Source organism: Oncorhynchus tshawytscha, linkage group LG21 (assembly GCF_018296145.1).
Source record: "Oncorhynchus tshawytscha isolate Ot180627B linkage group LG21, Otsh_v2.0, whole genome shotgun sequence".
Taxonomy (NCBI): Eukaryota; Metazoa; Chordata; class Actinopteri; order Salmoniformes; family Salmonidae; genus Oncorhynchus; species Oncorhynchus tshawytscha.
In genome coordinates this window covers 27,646,418-27,667,244 of record NC_056449.1, presented here as the reverse complement: position 1 = coordinate 27,667,244, position 20,827 = coordinate 27,646,418, and the positions used below count along the sequence as shown (strand labels likewise).

Sequence of the window (20,827 nt, the reverse complement as noted above, 5' to 3'; positions counted from 1 at the left end):
TTTGAGCGGCTGAACGCGACCGGTATCTGTACGTGTGGTACTACTGTCATCCAGTGATAATCATAATTTTGCTGTGGAATACAATTTATTTTCAGAGTATGTGTGAATTTGATACATTTTGATAGCCAATTTTATAACAAACAATCTTGAAAACAGGTTGAACACAAATTCAAAACCAATTGCTTTTTATTTTTCTGTATTACAATGAAAACATGACTTTAAACTAAGGTTAAAATAACCAAGATTTTATCATAACATCAGTCATCAAGTCAAACAACCTTGACACTATTACTAAAACAATGGAGCAGAAAGTCAACGTTGTGGACATTATCTTTCTACTTCAGTAAAAGGATAAAACCAAAACCCATAAAATATATACAATTCTATTCTAGTTATTCTTAACAGAAAATCTAATATTCAGTATCAACAGCATGTATTCTTCCAACTTCACTTTATAAAAGCGACATCTGGAATCTTGCCTTCAATCTGAGGGAGACGTTGCGGAGAAAAACAACATTTAGTTGGACAAAGTGAAACTCAGAAAATGCATGTATTTAATCAAACTTTTATTAGACAGTTGATTCATGATACTTTACTTTTAATTGTGTGAAGATCTGTGCAGCTTTGTTGAAATCCCACTCATTGTCCTGAAGACACCTGACAGAGAGAACATCACAGTGAATGTTTCTGCACCAAACATCAACCTTTAGAATTTGACCTTTAACATTGACCCTCTGTCAAACAAGTACACACAAGGTGTGTTCGGGCAGTAATAACGCTAACGCAGCCGACTGTAGAGGAAAGTCGACGAGTGACGATGGGGGAGGTGCATTTATGACAGCTGAAAGTCGGACACTGTTGTGGTTTACCTACAGCAAGGCTCCATGCAACATGTTGCCATTTTTTACAAAAGTTTATCTTTGTAATGTCAAAATAAACATGTCTCCAACCTTTCAATTTTCAAGCCGTGATACAATTGAGACATGGATTGTGTATGTGTGCCATTCAGAGGGTGAAGGGGCAAGACAAAATACTTCAGTGCCTTTGAGGTATGGTAGTAAGTGCCAGGCGTGTGTCAAGAACTACAACGCTGCTGGGTTTTTCACTCAACATTTTCCCGTATGTATCAATAAATGGTCCACCACCCAAAGAACATCCAGCCAACTTGATACAACTGTGGGAAGCATTGGAGTCAACATGGGCCAGCACCCGTGGAATGCTTGACACCTTTTTGAGTCCATGCCGCAATGAATTGAGGCTGTTGAGGGTAAAAGGGGGTGCAACTCAATACTAGGAGGGTGTTCCTAATGATTCGTACACTCCGTGTATTCATGGGTTGCACCTCCGTCACTCGGTCGCATCATGCCATTGTTATGAATGTTCTCAAGCCGCCCTCTATTGGCGGCACCATAGTGGTGCCCTAAAGTGGTGATAAGCCCAGTCATTCTGGGACGGAGGACGGAACTACTGTTGTCCAAATTACACTATAGTGCCTGGAAATACAATGACATTGCTAAAGTTGTGAAATATTTGGTAGGAAACAACTTTGCCAGGATTATAATGTCATCAAATTTACTTTAGACAGATGGCAATGTTGTCATTAGCTAGCAAAATTTGTCAAAAATAGCTAGCAGTGCTAACGCTAGCTAGCTAAAATCCAGTGGCCTCCCCTCAATCTTAGCTAACGTTATACCACAGATAGAACAATGAGACATATTTCACTGGATGTATAAATGTGAAGCATCCACTTGGCGTTTCCACTCAGTACCAAATATGGTAGAGGAAGCCCACTGGCGGGCTGTGGGAGAAGATGGAACGGGGTAGATTTTGGCTGACATTCGGCATATTTTCTCATGTATGAAACAGTTGATCTCATTACAGTTTTCTGTTCCCCAAAGTTGAATCTGTTATGAACAAAATGGACTAAAGTTTGTAGAATTGACCCTTTGCAAAACATGTTTTTTTTTTCTTCAATCGCATTGTTTAGGAGTGCAAAGGCGAATTGTGTTACTGCACAAGCACACTTCAGAGTAGGCGTTCCCTAATGAAAATATGCAGATGATACTAGAATGCGCCAATAGGATCTCACTAGCTCGTGCTTGGCCCTGCCCCCTCCTTGCTTGTTCTGCCCACTATGGCTCATTTGTTCTCATTGGAAACGACAGACTGTGGTTTATCTTGGATTAGTTATAAAAATCTTTGGTTATAGTGCATCTAAAGTCAATCTGGTGAAATCAAAATGATGACAAAAGGTTTTCCTACCAATTGTTTGCCTCCTTTCGAATGTCATTGTATTTCCAAGCCACTGAAATGCACTTTTGATAATCTTCATCAGCGCTCATTGATGATGCTCAGTCAGGCATCAGTTCAAAACAAACATTCAAAACAATAGTGACAACATGCAACCCATGAATAGGGAGTAGAAAATACAATGGCAGAAGTACAAGTTAATTGAGGTAGGGGTCAAGTGACTAGGCAACAGGATAGACAAGACAGTAACAGAAGCGTATGTGTGTGTGGCGTCAGTTTGCATGGGTGTGGGCATATGTAGTGTGTATGTTGGAGTGTCAGTCTATGTATATAAGAGTGTGTGAGCAGAGTCCAGTGTGTGTGCGCATAGAGTCAGTTCAAGAGAGGGTAAATGCAGGTAGTCCGAGTAGACATTTGATTAGCTAATTAGCGGTCTTGTTTTGAAGTTTCATGGCTTGGGGGTAAAAGGTGCTTAGGGTTGTTCACCGCTTGCTGTGTGGTAGCAGAGAGAACAGTCTGTGGCTGGAGTCAGATTTTTGGGGGGCTTTCCTGACACCGCCTGGTATAGAGGTCCTGGAGCAGCAGGGAGCTCGGCCTCAGTGATGTACTGGGCCATACGCACTACCCACTGTAACTCTGTAGATGCTAAGAGGCTGACTACACCGCAAATCAATTTAGAAATCTGTTATTCAATTATTGCACCCACACTGCTTGCGCGCACCAACGAGCATCTGCGTTGCCAAGGGCTAAAATAGAAGTCAGTTCTATTTCTGACGCAGATCGCGCTGCAAGTCCTGCCTCTCCCATTTCCTCATTGGTTTATAGAAGCAGGTACCCACTTGCCATCTCCTCATTGGTTATAGCCACGTGGGTGACTGAAATACAAACAAGGTCAGTGACTGTAATGCACCTAATTTATGAAAGTTGCCAGTCACAATATAAAGTCAAGAGAAGAAAAAGCCTAGGAGAGATGACTAGAAACGATTCGGGTTGACCGTTTTATGTGTGGATTAATTGTCGGAGTAGAGGACCTTGTGCATTTCAGGTGAAATAACAACTCAATGTTTATATCCCAGGACAAATTAGCTAGCAACAGCAAGCTAGCTAAATAGGACAAATTAACTAGCAAGTGCAAGCTAGCTAGCTAGCTAGCTAAATTGCCATACATGTTTAATGCTTTTCGACCTGTCCCCAAATTAATATAATTGGTTCAGAGTTTGTTTTGATATTTTAACCTGCGTGTCGTGATCGCGTTTGGTGTGGGGGGACAAAGTACATTTATGCACAATGGTGCATGCGCGCAGCCGGTTTGGGTTCCATGTAAGCGTTGCCATACCAAGTGGTGATTGAGCCAGTCAAGATCCTCTCAATGTTGCAGCTGTATACCTTTGAGGATCCGAGGGCCCAGGCCAAATCTTTTCAGCCTCCTGAGGGAGAAGAGGCATTGTTGTGCCCTCTAAGATGACAGTGTTGGTGAGTCTGGACTAGGGATGCACAATACATCGGTGAACATATCGGCTTATATTAGCTACAAATGCCAACATCAGTATCAGCCGATGTCTAGTTTAACGCACAATGTGCAAAACTGATGTCAAAGCTGACGTGCATACTGATATAACAAAGGTACATGACGTGATGACGCCACATAAAATGTTGCGCTATACGTGCAACACAGCATTCCTAAACTAGCCCACAATGTCTGCTGTGTGGATCGAGCAGTCAACAAGTCAAGCAGTCATTTGAAAGAGTAACAACATGTCAGCGAGACAACTCAAAGGCAAAATCCATTAAAGCCAAGATAATGGAATTCATTGTCCTTGACAATCAACCATTCTCTGTCGTGGTGATGTTGGCTTTCGCCGACTGGTCAAGCACCGGTTAACACTACCAAGTGCACTATTTTTCCGATGTTGCCCTACTGGAGTTACACAGTAATAGCGTCACTGCTATTAGCTTCACGACATGCATACTATGGAATGCCGTTTGGGTCTTTGCATGTCAAAAAATAAACAGTAGCACTGTCAAATCTGTACAAAAAAGTCAGCAAGCAAGCAAACACCAGCCACGAACGATGCGTTTACAATACCGCGTTGGTAATAAAGCATCATTTGTTCGACCGCAACTTCTGGGGTAGCTAGCTTTAGCTTGGTACCTAGCTAGCACCAATACAACCAGCCTGAAAACAATGACGAGTAAAAACTGCAGTCATTTTCATTATTCTTTGCAATGATTACGGAATCCTTGTGAGTACGTATTAGCTAGGCTGCCAATTGTTGTTCGACTATTGAAATTGAACTTCAGTTCATAAATATAAATAGCTACCCAGCTACTTAACCCTGTTGCCCAAAGCTAACGTTATAAGCAGCTGGCAAGTGAGGTTCGACCGGACCGGGTTATGTGTAAGGATTAGGCACAATAGTGGATTTTGCGTATGTCATTGACAGTGACGCAAAATAATACAAATAGTAGAATTATGCCATACTTTTATTTTGAAGGCTAACCGCAAAGTCCACTATTGAGGCTAATCCTTATTGTGGCTAGTTTCACATAGATGAGTCCGACCACCATTAATCAAACAAGAACTGTCTTATAAAATCAGGGTTATTTTAGATGATGACACCTGGCTATATAGTTAATTAGCTAACTATATAGCTACTGAAACAGATGTCGTTTTGTTATGTTTTTGGTGAAGAACATTGCTTGCATCCATGAGCTTGCTAGCTTTTTTTATGACCAGTACTGTAGGAGCGCAAGACAACTTTACCAGCATCATAGCATATGCATCGATGAATCGTTGTGACATATGAAATATGAGTGTAATCAATGTGTAATAACTACGTAAAAAATGTATGAACACGTTAAATTATTATGTGACGTGCAGTCATATTCATGTCCTGACTGGTCAACAAGCTTATTTGACACGTCAAATAGTGTTAAATAGTATATTTTTTGACATGCAAAGACCCAAACGGCGTTCTATAGAAATCGTGGTTAAGAATGAAACTGAACAAATTAAAACGAAACAGCACAGCAAGTAAGTGAAAGAAATAGGTTTGATAATGTTTTACTGTTAATGGGGACATACGTAAACGCCAACAAAATAACTTTTTGGTCAGTGTGGTGTGTGTGTGTAACCTTTATTTAACAAGGCAAGTCAGTTAAGAACAAATTATTTTTTACAATGACGGCCTACCCCCTTCCAAACCCGGACTATGCTGGGCCAGTTGTGCACCGCCCTATGAGACGTCGAATCACGGCCGGATGTGATACATTCTGGATTCGAACCAGGGACTGTAGTACGGCGATGCAGTACCTTAGACCGCTGCGTCCGTGTGTGTGTTAACTATTTAGCTATACTAGAATACTTAAAGTGCCGCTAAAATGTTTAATATTGGTTATCGGTATCCTTTTTTGGGGCAAGTAGAATATTGGATATCGGTATCGGCCACAAATGTCATATCAATGCATCACTAATTTGGACCATGATAGATCTTTAGTGATGTGGACACAGAGGAACTTGAAGCACTCAAACCACTCCACTACAGCCCCGTCACGTGCTCGACCCGCCGCATCCTGTAGTCTGCGATCAGCTCCTTTGTTTTACTGCCGTTGTTGTCCTGCCACCACACTGCCAGGTCACTGACCTCTTCCCTATAAGCGGTCTCATCATCGTCGCTGATCAGGCCTTAATGATGGTGTTGGAGTCGTGCGTGGGTGAATAGAGTACAGGAGGGGACAAAGCACGCACCCCTGAGGGGCCCCCGTGTTGTGAGTCAGCGTGGCGGATGTGTTGCTGCCTATGTGTTGCTGCCTCACCACCTTGTGGCGGCCTGTCAGGAAGTCCAGGATCCAGTTGCAGAGGAAGTGTTTAGAACCAGGAACCTTAGCTTAGTGATGAGCATTGAGGGCACTATGGTGTTGAACACTGAGCTGTAGTCAATGAACAGCATTCTCACGAAGGTGTTCCTTTTGTCCAGGTGGGAGAGGGCAGTGTGGAATGTAGTAGAGATTGTGTTATCTGTGGATCTGTTAGGACGGTATGCGAATTGGAGAGGTTCCAGGGGGTCTGGGATGATGGTGTTGATGTGAGCCATAATCAGCCTTTCAAAGTATTTCATGGCTAGATATTTGAGTGCTACGGGGTGATAGTCATTTGACAGGTTATCGTGGCGTTCTTGGGCACAGAGACTATGGTGGACTGCTTGAAACAAGAACAGTGCCTTCAAAGTATTCATACCCCTTGACTTATTCCACATTTTGTTGTGTTACAGCCTGAATTCAAAATGGATTTAAAAAAATATATATTCTCACCCATCTACACACAAGACCCCATAATGACAGTGAAATTGTTTTTAGAAATGTTTGCAAATGTATTAAATTCAAAAATCTAATTTACATAAGTATTCACACCCGAATCAATACTTGTAGAAGAACCTTTGGCAGCGATTACAGCTGCGAGTCTTTTTGGGTAAGTCTCTAAGAGCTTTGCACAACTGGATTGTACAATATTTGCCCATTATTCTTAAAAAATATTCAAGCTCTGTCAAGTTGATTATTGCTAGACAGCCATTTTAAAAAGTCTTGCCCTATTTTAAGACAATTTAAGTCAAAACTAACTAGACAACTCAAGAAGATTCAGTGTCGTCTTAGAAAGCAACTCCAGTGTATATTTGGCCCTGTGTTTTAGGTTATTGTCCTGCTAAAAGGTGAATTTGTCTCCCAGTCTGTTGGAAAACAGGCTGAACCAGGTTTTCCTCTAGGATTTTGCCTTTGCTTATAGCTGTATTCCATTTCTTTTTATCCTAAAAAACTCCCTTGTCCTTGCCGATGGCATACCTATAACACGATGCAGCCACCATCATACTTGAAAATATAAAGAGTGGTACTCAGTGATGCATTCTGTTGGACTTGCCCCAAACATAACGCTTTGTATTCAGGACAAAAAGTTAATTTCTTTGCCACATTTTTTTGCAGTATTACTTAAGTGCTTTGTTGCAAACAGGATGCATGTTTTGGAATATTTTTTATTCTGTGCAGGCTTCCTTATTTTCACTCTGTCATTTAGGTTAGTATTGTGGAGTAACTACAATGTTGTTGATCCATCCTCAGTTATCATATCACAACCATTAAACTCTATCTGTTTTAATAAAATCCCCAGTGGCCTCGTGGTGAAATCCCTGAGGAGTTTCCTTCCTCTCTGGCAACTGAGTTATGAAGGACGCCTGTATCTTTGTAGTGACTGGGTGTATTGATACACCATCCAACTGTTTTATTTTTACCCATCTACCAATAGGTGCCCTTCTTTGCGAGACATTGGAAAACCTCTCTGGTCTTTGTGGTTGAATCTGTGTTTGAAATTGAAAAGTTGAAAATGGAAGTGAATTTCTCAAAAAAAAATGTACAACCCTGTTAGTGAATATTCCTACTTTGCCAAGATAATCCATCCACCTGACAGGTGTGGCATATCAAGCAGCATGATCATTACACAGGTGAACCTTGTGCTGGAGACAATAAAAGGCCACTAAAATGTGCAGTTGTCATCACACAACACAAAGTCTCATGTTTCCGGGAGCATGCAATTGGCATGCTGACTGCAGGAATGTCCACCAGAGCTGTTGCCAGAGAAATAAATGTTAATTTCTCTACCATAAGCCACCTAAAACAAAACAAAATTTGAGAGAGAATTTGGCAATATGTCCAACCGGCCTTACAACCTCAGACCACGTGTATGGAATCATGTGGATGAGCGGTTTTCTGATAAACCTTGTGAACAGAGTGGTATAGGTATGGGCAGGCATAAGCTACGAACACAATTGCATTTTATCAATGACAATTTGCATGCACAGAGATTCCGTAACGAGATCCTCATTGTGTCATTCATCCGCCGCCTACCCTTCATGTTTCAGCATGATAATGCATGGCCCCATGTTGCAAGGATCTGTACACAATTCCTGGAAGCTGAAAATGGCCCAGTTCTTTCATGGCCTGCATACTCACCAGACATGTCACCCATTGAGCATGTTTGAGATACTCTGGATTGACGTGTAAAACAGTGTGTTCCAGTTCCCACCAATATCCAGCAACTTTGCACAGCCATTGAAGAAGAGTGGGACAACATTCCACAGGCCACAATCAACAGCCTGATCAACTCTATGAGAAGGAGATGTGTCGCGCTGCATGAGGAAAATGGTGGTCACCCCAGATACTGACTGGTTTTCTGATCCATGAACCTACTGTTTTTAAGGTACAGTGCCTTGCGAAAGTATTCGGCCCCCTTGAACTTTGCGACCTTTTGCCACATTTCAGGCTTCAAACATAAAGATATAAAACTGTATTTTTTTGTGAAGAATCAACAACAAGTGGGACACAATCATGAAGTGGAACGACATTTATTGGATATTTCAAACTTTTTTAACAAATCAAAAACTGAAAAATTGGGCGTGCAAAATTATTCAGCCCCCTTAAGTTAATACTTTGTAGCGCCACCTTTTGCTGCGAATACAGCTGTAAGTCGCTTGGGGTGTCTTTATCAGTTTTGCACATCGAGAGACTGAAATTTTTTCCCATTCCTCCTTGCAAAACAGCTCGAGCTCAGTGAGGTTGGATGGAGAGCATTTGTGAACAGCAGTTTTCAGTTCTTTCCACAGATTCTCGATTGGATTCAGGTCTGGACTTTGACTTGGCCATTCTAACACCTGGATATGTTTATTTTTGAACCATTCCATTGTAGATTTTGCTTTTTGTCTTGGATCATTGTCTTGTTGGAAGACAAATCTCTGTCCCAGTCTCAGGTCTTTTGCAGACTCCATCAGGTTTTCTTCCAGAATGGTCCTGTATTTGGCTCCATCCATCTTCCCATCAATTTGAACCATCTTCCCTGTCCCTGCTGAAGAAAAGCAGGCCCAAACCATGATGCTGCCACCACCATGTTTGACAGTGGGGATGGTGTGTTCAGGGCGATGAGCTGTGTTGCTTTTACGCCAAACATAACGTTTTGCATTCTTGCCAAAAAGTTCAATTTTGGTTTCATCTGACCAGAGCACCTTCTTCCACACGTTTGGTGTGTCTCCCAGGTGGCTTGTGGCAAACTTTAAACAACACTTTTATGGATATCTTTAAGAAATGGCTTTCTTCTTGCCACTCTTCCATAAAGGCCAGATTTGTGCAATATACGACTGATTGTTGTCCTATGGACAGAGTCTCCCACCTCAGCTGTAGATCTCTGCAGTTCATCCAGAGTGATCATGGGCCTCTTGGCTGCATCTCTGATCAGTCTTCTCCTTGTATGAGCTGAAAGTTTAGAGGGACGGCCAGGTCTTGGTAGATTTGCAGTGGTCTGATACTCCTTCCATTTCAATATTATCGCTTGCACAGTGCTCCTTGGGATGTTTAAAGCTTGGGAAATATTTTTGTATCCAAATCCAGCTTTAAACTTCTTCACAACAGTATCTCGGACCTGCCTGGTGTGTTCCTTGTTCTTCATGATGCTCTCTGCGCTTTTAACGGACCTCTGAGACTATCACAGTGCAGGTGCATTTATACGGAGACTTGATTACACACAGGTGGATTGTATTTATCATCATTAGTAATTTAGATCAACATTGGATCATTCAGAGATCCTCACTGAACTTCTGGAGAGAGTTTGTTGCACTGAAAGTAAAGGGGCTGAATAATTTTGCACGCCCAATTTTTCAGTTTTTGATTTGTTAAAAAAGTTTGAAATATCCAATAAATGTCGTTCCACTTCATGATTGTGTCCCACTTGTTGTTGATTCTTCACAAAAAAATACAGTTTTATATCTTTATGTTTGAAGCCTGAAATGTGGCAAAAGGTCGCAAAGTTCAAGGGGGCCGAATACTTTCACAAGGCACTGTAACTGTGACCAACAGATGCATATCTGTATTCCCAGTCATGTGAAATCCCTAGTTTAGGGCCTAATGAATTTATTTCAATTGACTGATTTCCTTATATGAACTGTAACTCAGTAAAATCTTTGAAAATGTTGCATGTTACTGCACTGTTGGTTAAAGGCTTGTAAAGTAAGCATTTCACGATAAGGTCTACACTTGCTGTATTCGGCACATATGACAAATAAAGTTGGATTTGATGTTGCATTTATATTTTTGTATAGTATATTTAGGCTTGCCATAAAAGGGGTTGAATACTTATTGACTCAAGGCAGTTCAGCTTTTCATTTAGAATTAATTTTTTTAAATTTCCCAAAACATAACTATACTTTAACATTATGGGGTATTGTGTGTAGGCCAGTGACAAAAAAAAAAAACTATATTTCATCCATTTTAAATTCAGTCTGCAACACAACAAAATGTTGAAAAAGTCAAGTGGTGCGAATACTTTCTGAAGGCACTAGGGACGATGTCGTCGATGCACTTATTAATGAAGCCAGTGACTGATGTGGTAAACTCCTCAATGACATCGGATGAATCACGGAACATATTCTAGTCTATGCTAGCAAAACAGTCCTGTAGCTTAGCATCCGCTTCATCGGACCACTTCAGAATTGAGCGTGTCACTGATACTTCCTGTTTTTGCTTGTAAGAAGGAATCAGGGGGATCATTTGTCAGATTTGCCAAATGGGGGGGGAGGGAGCGCTTTGTATGAGTCTGTGTGTTGAGTAAAGGTGATCTAGATTTAATTTACTCTCCTCCGTAGTTTCATCAGGAGAGCGCCTCAAAATATCACAATTTGTACATAATAACATTTGAATTGTGGAAAAGTTGGTTCCTGTTTCCGTCACGTCTCGGGTATTGTTCGCATGGGTCAAACAAAAACACCCTAATGATTGGTTGACAAATAGTACCTCCCAGTAGCCAGGCGACGGCTGCATGGTGCAATCGATCAGAAGCAACTGCAGCGACTTGAAGACAACTTTATAAAAAAACTGCATAACCTTTGATCACGTTTTTTATAAAGGTCATGTAGTCGACATGTAGACACAAGTCGGACAATTTCTATCCCCATAATGCAACACACTTTGAAAGGCGGTGACCAATGACTTAGCAAAATTTATCCGCTTGAACATGCCCACAAACTTACTTCTCTGACCACTCAAGGTTCATGCCAGACTTGAGGGAGAAGGCGGAGAGCATCTCCTGCTGGGGGGCGGTGAGGATGGGCACTGGGCTGCTGGAGGGAGTGGGGGCGGTAGCAGCGAACGCATGCTGGATCTCCTCCGTTGTAGCGATGCGCACAAATAGCTCGTCATTCACTATGCATAGACTGGAGAAGGAGAAATGGAGGACAAATAGTTTGAAACTGTCTTTCAATTACACCCCCCCCGATTTCTTTAATATAGGACCAGTTGGCCTGTTGCATTTTCTTATAACTGATGCCAATATTTATTAATATTCGTTGACCATTGTTTTCATATATCATATAAGATATAATTTTAGCATTCTTCAGCACAGACAGTCTTATAAGAGATTTTTAAAACCAAGATCAGGTGAACGAGCAACCTCAGAATTACCCAGAAATTCCTGCAGGAACTGCGATGAAGACCCGAGAGAAGGCCCTAACCGCGTCTGGAGATTTACCATCAACTTCTTTGAACATGCCGCTGACCGTAAAGGACAGTAACGTGGTCTAAAAAAGAGAAAATTCAAGGTTTTGAAAAATAAAACCACCATGAACAGAAGAACTGATGATAGTATTGAGAATGCTACACTAACTATCAATCAGATATTGCCTAACCGTGTAAGTGTTGACGTCTACATTGAAGGAGGCAGAGTCATGCTGAGTTTTAGGCAGCTCGTTGAGCAACGCCACCACGTTTAGCCGTGTGTGCTTCAGTAGGCGGAACCGTGTTGCTGTGGGGAGCAGATTCCAGAGGGAAGATGCCACATATTATTACAGAAATACAACAGACAAATCTGTTGATGACATACTTGTTAATTGTCTTAAATATTTGGAAGACTCACATGGATCTTTGAGTCGCTTTATGTTACGGCTGTCTTTATGGTACTCTCTCAAACTACACCTATGATGAAAAATATACAAATAAATATGTAATTCCGAACTCCCACGAGCCAGACATTCAGATGGAGAAATGTGTGTGTGAGACCTGTTTGGGTTTTGACTGGAGGGCAAGCTGAGTGAGAAGGAGGCACCATCATGGTAGGCATCTAGAAGTGGCTGTCTGTTCCCAGAGTCATATACACTGTAGTACCTGTAATAGAAAAGTTATAACACTGTAGTACCTGTAATAGAAAAGTTATAACACTAATATCTGCCATAGAGGTCATAACACTTTACTCAAAGCCAGTGGCATGTCGTTAGTCAAGTTTGAAAAAAGTAAAAGGGGCCTAGACAGCTGTCCTGGGGAATTCCTCGATCCACCTGGATTTTGTTGGAGAGGCTTCCATTAAAGAACACCCTCTGTGTTCTATTAGACAGAACTCTTTATCCACAATATAGCAGGGGGTGTAAAGCCATAATGTATACGTTTTTCCAGCAACAGACTATGATCGATAATGTCAAAAGCCGCACTGAATTTGAACAAAACAGCCCCCACATTTATTTTGAGCATTTTCTCTCAGCCAATCAGTCATTTGTGTAAGTTCTGTGCTTGCTGAATGTCCTTCCCTATAAGTGTGCTGAAAAATAGCATTGTATCTGGTCAAACACAATTTTTTCCAAAAGTTTACTAAGGGTTGGTAACAGGCTGATTGGTAGGCTATTTGAGCCATTAAAGGGGCTTTACTATTTTAGGTAGGGGATTGACTTTTGCTTCCCTCCAGGCCTGAGGACACACACTTCTAGTAGTCTTAAATTGAAGATATGGTAAATAGCAGTGGCAATATTGTCCTCTATTATCCTCAGTAATTTTCCATCCAAGTTGTCAGACCCCGGTTACTTGTCATTGTTGATAGACAACAATAGATTGTTCACTTCTTACACACTCACTTTACGGAATTCAAAATTACAATGCTTGTCTTTCATAATTTGGTCAGATATACTTGGAAGTGTAGTGTCAGCTTTTGTTGCTGGCATGTCATGCCTAAGTTTGCTAATCTTGCCATTGAAAAAAACATCAAAGTAGTTTGCAATATCAGTGGGTTTTGTGACGAATGAGCCATCTGAATGATGGAGCAGAGTTTGCCTTTTTGCCCAAGATTTCATTTAAGGTGCTCCAAAGCTTTTTACTATTTTCATCTTTGTTTCATGGTGTAGATTCTTCTTTTTTTTATTCAGTTTAGCCACATGATTTTTCAATTTGCAGTACGTTTGCCAAATTGGTTGTACAGCCAGACCTATTTGCCACCTCTTTTGCCTCATTCCTCTCAACCATACAATTTTTAAATTCCACATCAATCAACGGGGATTTAACAGTTTTTACAGTCATTTTCTTAATGAGTGCGTGCTTATCAGTAACTGGGATAAGCAATTTCATAAATATGTCAAGTGCAGCGTCTGGTTGCTCGTCATTACACACCATGGACCAACAAATTCTTCACATCAACATAGGAATCACTACAAAACCTATTGAATGACCTCTTATACAGTATATTAGGCCCAGCCTTTGGAACTTTGGTTTTCCTAGACATGGCTTCTATATTGTGATCACTATATCCGAGGTATTTGGATACTGCTTTCAAACAAATTTCTGCAGCATAAGTAAAGATATGATCAATACATGTTGATGATTTCATTCCTATACTGTTTTTAACTAGCCTGGTAGGTTGATTGATAACCTGAACCAGGTTGCAGGCACAAGTTACATTTTGAAGCTTTGGGTAGCCTGATGACAGCCAGTCAATATTTAAAGCAATTAGATAAAAAAATGTGTTAAACAGGCAAAAATGATTTAAAACGAATGTTATGCGTGGTAGTGGTACATTTTTCTTGGGTAGCTACCAATTCTCTGTGGCTAGTTGGCTAGCCATATTGACTTACTATGGACTTACCCATTCACTGAACCGTCTTCCAGCCATGACAATGGCAATAAAGACGAAACAACACATACACAAAGCAACCATTTTACTTCTTAACTATCAGCTAGCTATATGTGAATTGTAATAATGTATCTAACTAGATAGTTTAACAAGCAAAATGACCTAAAACAAATATTATGCAAGATAGATGTCAATTCTTCGTGGCTAGCTAACAGTAGTAGCTAGCCAGTTAGCCTTATTATGGGCTTGCGATCTACGGTACGTAGGCAGGTAAACATGCCGAAATGAAACACCATGTATTTATTAACGTATCAAGATCAAATATTGTAGTCAGGCAACATGTGATTTGTGAATAGGCAACATTTTCTCTCGCTTCTGCTCAAATAACGGTTGCCATTGATTTCAATAAATTTTGCGTACTTTTTTGACATGATCAGGTAATTTCTTTGCATAATTTCCGTTAAAGCTTGCGTCGACGCATGCTTCAAAATATGCACGTATGGAGTACGCCTTCGAGATGTGCCCTCCATGCTTCATTTCGCATACTTTGATTTGGACTGCTTTGCTCGGAATTATGCATTTTGACAAGCACCCACTGTGTTACCTGTCTTAGAGGTGACAAATATATCCTTTCTGAAGGAATATACTTGAATCTTGACAAAAGATATGTGAATACACTTACTGTTGCAGGAAATGCATGATGAGGACCTTGATTTCTTCTGAACCGAAGTAGCTACCCTGGATTGGTCAAAGAAAAGAGCATCTGTCAGAATCAACCAAGCGAATAAAATGAATCAAGTGCACCTTTTTGTTATTCTGTGAACGAAAACGGACCAGACCTTGCAGGGGGGGGTAGTGGTGGGTGATACCACTTCAAACACTATCGGCAGGGGGAGGTCATGACCATCCTACAGAACAACAACAGGAAATAAACAAGCAAATCAAATGCAGTCAAAGATGGAGAGGATCAGAGAAGAAAAGAGAACATCTTACCAGTTTGAGTAGCCGGGGAAACCTCTCCCTGATAGCACTGGTGGCCATGTTCACAATGGAGAGGGAACAAGAACAGAGAAGTCACATCCCACCTCACACACCCACTCAACGTAATGGAGTCAACAGGGCCACGACATCCACTGGACTGCGGCATCCACCGGACTATGTCAGTGCTCCCATCTACCTACTAAATAACACACACAGCCTAACCCCCACACAGCCTATCACCCAGGCTCAGAGACTGACCTGATGTAGGTGAGCTGGTCCTTGAACTGGTCACACAGTGGGTTACGGTCCAACCACAGCTCAACCAGCTTCAAACCCTTCAACCTATCCAGCTCCTTCTCTGACTTCAACTGGGAGGAAGATGGAGAAAGAAAAAAGAGGATTGAATGGGAAAAGGTTAAGTGAGTGAGCAGATTTAGGAGCAAATCCTAATTTGTAATCTCCCATTGATATTAATGCATGACGTAGTAAACATGTGATGTGAAAGTTAGGATTCGCCCCCAAAATGAATAGACAAGGTTAGAGATTAGGGTTAAGGGTCAGTCTCTCCTCTCACCTCATTGTGGGAGAGGTTGAGGATCTTCAGGTGTGGGGCCTTGCTTATCAGATCTGCCACATCTTCCAGTTTATACAGCTTGTTATTGCTCAAATTCAGACACACCAGCTGAGATAAAAGAAGAGGACAAGAGAGCTACACATTTTAGCACCACACACTGAAACTGTATGGGTATAGATTGGTATTATTATACTATTACCTCAGGGATGTTTTCCTCAATGATCTTGACCACAGCATCCATAAAGGTCTTTCTGCTCAAGATCGCCCTGATGTTCTGAGACACCAAGTCTGTAACAGAGGTACATACATTTTAGACCAGGACAGAGGAAGATAGAAACAGTGGTTAGTTTGAATCTCCAGGTAGTATGGGGTGCTACCTGGGTCAGTACGGATGTTGTTCAGGTCCAGTGCTCGCTGGGACCCATCAAAACGCTTGGCCATGCATTGCTGAGAGAGATATTTCAGAAGTTACTTATATTCATCTGTAAATATCCATCCTTATTATTTTCCAACTTTCTCCATCACTGCCCCCTCCCTCCATCTCTCACCTTTAAGTGCTCTATGTCTTCAGGCTTCAGTTGGGTGTTGAGGATGGCGGGAGGAAGACAGGGGTTCATCAGCACTATCACCTAGAGAGGAGGGGGGGGGGTGTAGAGGAAGCATAAACATTATTATAAATAGTAACTTCAAAGAAATTCTACTGTACAAAAATCTTTACGCAACATGCAACAATTTTAATGAGTGTCAGTTCATATCAATCAATAGAAATTCATAAATTAATTAGGCCCAAATCTATGGGTTTCACATGACTGGGCAGGGGCACAGCCATGGGGGGGTCTGGAAGGGCATAGGCCTACCCACTTGGGAGTCAGGCCCACCCACTGGGGAGCCAGGGCCCAGTCAATCAGAATGAGTTTATCCACAAAAGGGCTTTATTACAGACAAAAATAATCCTCAGCACCCCCCCCTCAGACGATCCCGCAGGCGAAGAAGCCGGATGTGGAGGTCCTGGGCTGGCGTGGTTACACGTGGTCTGTAGTTGAGGCCAGTTGGACGTACTCCCTAATTCTCGAAAATTACGTTGGAGGCGACTTATGGTAGAGAAATTAACATCCAATTATCTGACAACAGCTCTGATGGACATTCCTGCAGTTAGCATGCCAATTGCACGCTCCCTCAAAACTTGAGACATACAGTATGTAGCATTGTGTCGTGTGACAAAACTGCACATTTTAGAGTGGCCTTTTATTGTCTCCAGCACAAGGTGCACCTGTGTAAAGATCATGCTGTTTAATCAGCTTCTAGATATGCCATACCTGTCAGGTGGATGGATTATCCTGGCAAAGGAGAAATGCTCACTAACAGGGATGTAAACAAATTTGTGCACAAAATTTGAGGGAAATAAGCTTTTTGTGTGGGTATGGAACATTTCTGGGATATTTTATTTCAGCTCATGAAACATGGGACCAACACTTGGTCCCAACACTTATATGTTACGTTTATATTTTTGTTCAGTGTATATTAACATTCAATCTGCAGCTCTTATCAAATAACATTAAATTGGGAGATCATGGTTTGAGGAATAGAAGGGATACACTACACTTATAGCCAGGAGTATAGCCAACGGTTAGTGAGAAGGCTGCTGTACCTTGTAGCCCTCAGTGTCTGTGATTTGGCGAGAGACTCTGCACAGTGCGTTGGCTGTGCAGGCATCCTCGAGGTAGAACTGGGCTTTATGGCCTTCAATCTGGTACTGAAAGGGATGGATGGGGGGGGCAAGAGAGAGAGAAACAATACTAATACTTAAATGCACTTGTAAATATCCTCAACATTTACTTATATATATATATATGTCAGTTAAGAAAAATTCTAGGCCTAGGAACAGTGGGTTAACTGCCTTGTTCAGGGGCAGAACAACATATTTTTACCTTGTCAGCTCGGGGATTCGATCTTGCAACCTTTCGGTTACAATTCCAACGCTCTAACCACTAGGCAACCTGCCGCCCCGGTTTAATAGACAGACATACATGTACTTGTATTGGTTTCAAAGCATTAGACTCCTCTATCCCAGTGATCAGAAAAACAACATTTAACCCATCAGTCAAGTCCTATGATAATGGCTGGGCTGTCTGCCAGCAACTTACCTGAACAGGTGTGAAGGGTACAGAGCACAGGTTCTGTAAAGCCATCAGCAGCCATTTCTTGTCATATTTCCTCCCATAGGGAATCTGCCAGAGAGAGCAATTAGTTCACTATAAAATAGTTTACCATAATGAAATAGATACTTGTCATGCTCTTCGTTAAAGATGCTCACAATCATCTTGTACCAACTGCTCTTGTCTTTTCCTCCTCCGCCTCCTTCTCTTCCTCCTCCACCTTCTCCTCTGTAGCCCCCAGCTCCTCTTCTGTCTCGTTCAAATTGTCCATCGCCTCTCCGATTCGGCCACCTGTACGGGTTGCTAAGGGGGTCAGAGTGCACAGTGTTACCTGACAAAGAATCATCTCACAAAACATGTTTATTTATAGACAGTAACAGAAAATCTTATCGCTGCCATGTAACAGTTGTAGTATGCAATCTCACTCACAATCTGCGGTGAGAGCTGCCATCCTGTGGGCTCCCTCTGTTCATAGTTACATCTACATAGTTATCTTCGAACCGGACCCGAGGTCCCGGTCCAGGGCCCCTGAACCCACCCACTTGGCCCCCTCGAGGCCTCTGCTGCCTGGCCGGACCGTCGTAGTAGATTGGGCCCCGACTCATATGCCCCCCCCGGAACTGAGGGCCCGCGACTCTGTTGTCATGCTCTGGGGGAGGGAGAGAGAGGATGGATCATCATAAACAACCTCGTACGGGCAATCTTCTGGTATGAATATCTGTTTATGCATATACATTATCATGTTGTAGACACAGTTGTAGATGATTCATCACATAACTGCATATTTAAAAAGGTGACTAAAGTAGCTCCAAATATTTTGTGATAAATGGCACAAATACTTCTGAATCTGCATTGAAAATATTGAGCATGCCTCAGTCTGGTCAACTGACCAACGGTCACCAGTGTTGCAAAATTTGTCCCTATATTTAGCAAGTTTTCAGACCCCTACAGATACTTTTATTTGTAAGGCTAGCAACAAATTCAGCTACTTTTCAGACTGCCTTTGGTGAATTTTGACACGAATGATTTCTATGGTTTTCATAGCATTTAGCGAATTTTCGGACTTAATTTAGCACCAAACGAGATTGGTTCAAGTTGTCTGTGCAACAGCAGTCACAGCAATGGTGCACACACAGGCAGAGAAGCTCAAAGGGGGTGGGGGGGTGAAGAAATGTCTTGCTGCAGCAAGGCAGGGGGCAAAACATAATCTACTGACAAATCAGGGAGCCAATCGCGATTCTCACTAAAAAATAATTGCCAACACTGTATTGGTAGCCAGGTGTGCTTGGGATTGTTCCTGAATCGGGATGTGGCCTAAAATTCATGTGTCACACTTCGGTCACAGAAAACGTAAACGACTGTCCTGTCCCCATATGCGCCTCACTTATTTGTTTACACTTCGGCGTTTTACCTCCTGGTAGCTTGCCTTTGCGCGTGACTTCTCTCTGGACGACAACTCCCTCCTGATCTAGGCAGAGGAGGAAAACAACTGTTTAGAAGCAGATTTGAAGCTTTGTTCCAGGGTAACTTACCACTGTAGAACCGGCCACCGTCCGCCATACTCCACTGTCAGATACAAAACACAACCCCGGGTGACAGACAGTACATCACAAGCGCTGCGACTATAGGCTACTTCAGACGAACATAAATCAAAACGAGTGAAAAATAGATATTTAAAAATATAGAACTCTGTTCCAAAACGTGAAGGTAATGTGGTTATAAATGGTGTCCCAGTGCATTACTCTATGGAAATCTAGCTACTGTTCTGCACTTTAACAGAGACGTAAACACTGCGGTTTAGAACTACATATACCATGGTCACTAGCTTCCGGGACGCGCGCAATTGCCAGTGCAGAGCCCACCGCAGTGGTACGAGTGTCATGGCTAGAAGGGATCCCGATTTTGTCAAATTAACGTCAAATGTACAACAACAAAAAAGCATTTGACCGAACTATAATCATAGCCCTTCTCTTATCTGCAGCGTAAATTATCCTAACCTGCTACGAAACGTCAAATAAGACGTCACTAGTAATTTGACAACAGCGGAATCCCATGACCTGGTACGAGTGGAATCCATTTGAAGGGAGCTGTTTTCAACCTAACAGTTCAGGCAAACGTAATAAACATTTATTTAAATACCCATTACATTGGTTGACTAAACTATTAAACAAAGAAGTTGCCTTAAAAATACTTGCTAGTGAAAGCTAACGTTAGCTAGCCATACCTTGGTCAAATCGGACACGTGCGACCACAGCCAGGTTGGGGTACCATTTTCGAAAGGTCATCTTGAGTCTCGCAGTTACCGAGTACTGTCACCAAATTATCTGAACAAATGCAATTTATTTTATAGACATGGATTGCTGGTTTACTTCACTTGTGCAGTTTAAAAGTTCGCTAGCTAACAAATTGGAGAAACGTCAACGTTTCTCTGGTGATGCCTCATTTTGCAGTGCAAATCTATAATTGACCACATCTAAACAATGCTTGATCAAAACTAAATATTAGTCAAAGTGTTTAGTTTTAGCAATATAAGTTGTGACAATGAAGATAAATGACGACTACAATATCAAATTTGCGATAGGGACTAAATTGATAGTGCCCTGTCCGCAGACGGACCCTCCTAATAACTTTAAACAATGCCCCCTTGTGAGTGGTTTGAGCATGCGCGCTACCTTCAAGGTAAGAGAACTCAGGGACATCCACTGAGCAGTAAAGACAATTCCTGGCATGCGACACAGATGTAATGCTGCAAACGTGTAATTAAATGAAAGACCCTGTTTTTGTTGGCTGCATCTGTTGATGTTGGGTGCTAGACTCCCTCACCTGTCCTGCAGTGATGGTTCAGGAGATAACCACCACCACAAAGCCTGAAGTATCGACTGTGGCTATTCAAATTAAAATTCCTCAAGGGCACATTCAAATGAGACGAACCAGACATTTGAGTTAGAACAC

At 41.8% G+C, this 20,827-nt stretch overlaps 1 protein-coding gene across 4 annotated transcripts; it reads right to left on the bottom strand.

Moving 5' to 3' along the window:
* Positions 1 to 168: 168 nt before the first annotated feature.
* On the bottom strand, positions 169 to 20,503 carry nxf1a (nuclear RNA export factor 1a). 4 transcript variants are annotated; one of them, XM_024383316.2, is made up of 22 exons: positions 20,100 to 20,503; positions 19,287 to 19,343; positions 18,305 to 18,524; positions 18,034 to 18,178; positions 17,864 to 17,947; positions 17,368 to 17,472; positions 16,268 to 16,348; positions 16,097 to 16,166; positions 15,919 to 16,007; positions 15,720 to 15,827; positions 15,404 to 15,513; positions 15,158 to 15,194; positions 14,999 to 15,072; positions 14,847 to 14,902; positions 14,177 to 14,192; positions 12,334 to 12,438; positions 12,191 to 12,249; positions 11,964 to 12,079; positions 11,740 to 11,855; positions 11,310 to 11,492; positions 597 to 657; positions 169 to 486 (listed from the first exon to the last, which is right to left on the bottom strand). In XM_024383316.2, exons 1-22 carry the CDS (start codon positions 20,158 to 20,160, stop codon positions 448 to 450), a joined length of 1,992 nt encoding a protein of 663 aa, XP_024239084.1. In that variant the 5' UTR covers positions 20,161 to 20,503; the 3' UTR covers positions 169 to 447. The 4 variants fall into 4 exon arrangements, with proteins under 4 accessions (XP_024239084.1, XP_024239086.1, XP_024239085.1 ...); XM_024383318.2 differs by lacking the exon at positions 20,100 to 20,503 and adding an exon at positions 19,408 to 19,689; XM_024383317.2 differs by lacking the exon at positions 14,177 to 14,192 and having other exon boundaries at positions 15,004 to 15,072; positions 20,100 to 20,501.
* Between the last annotated feature and the right edge of the window lie 324 nt (positions 20,504 to 20,827).

Coding starts and splice junctions, on each gene's coding strand:
- nxf1a (XM_024383316.2), bottom strand. CDS start 20,160: ATGACCTTTCGAAAATGGTACCCCAACCTGGCTGTGGTCGCACGTGTC. Junction 16,349..17,367: donor CAGACACTGAGGGCTACAAG/GTACAGCAGCCT, acceptor CCTCCTCTCTAG/GTGATAGTGCTGATGAACCC. Junction 15,514..15,719: donor TCAACCTCTCCCACAATGAG/GTGAGAGGAGAG, acceptor TCTTCCTCCCAG/TTGAAGTCAGAGAAGGAGCT.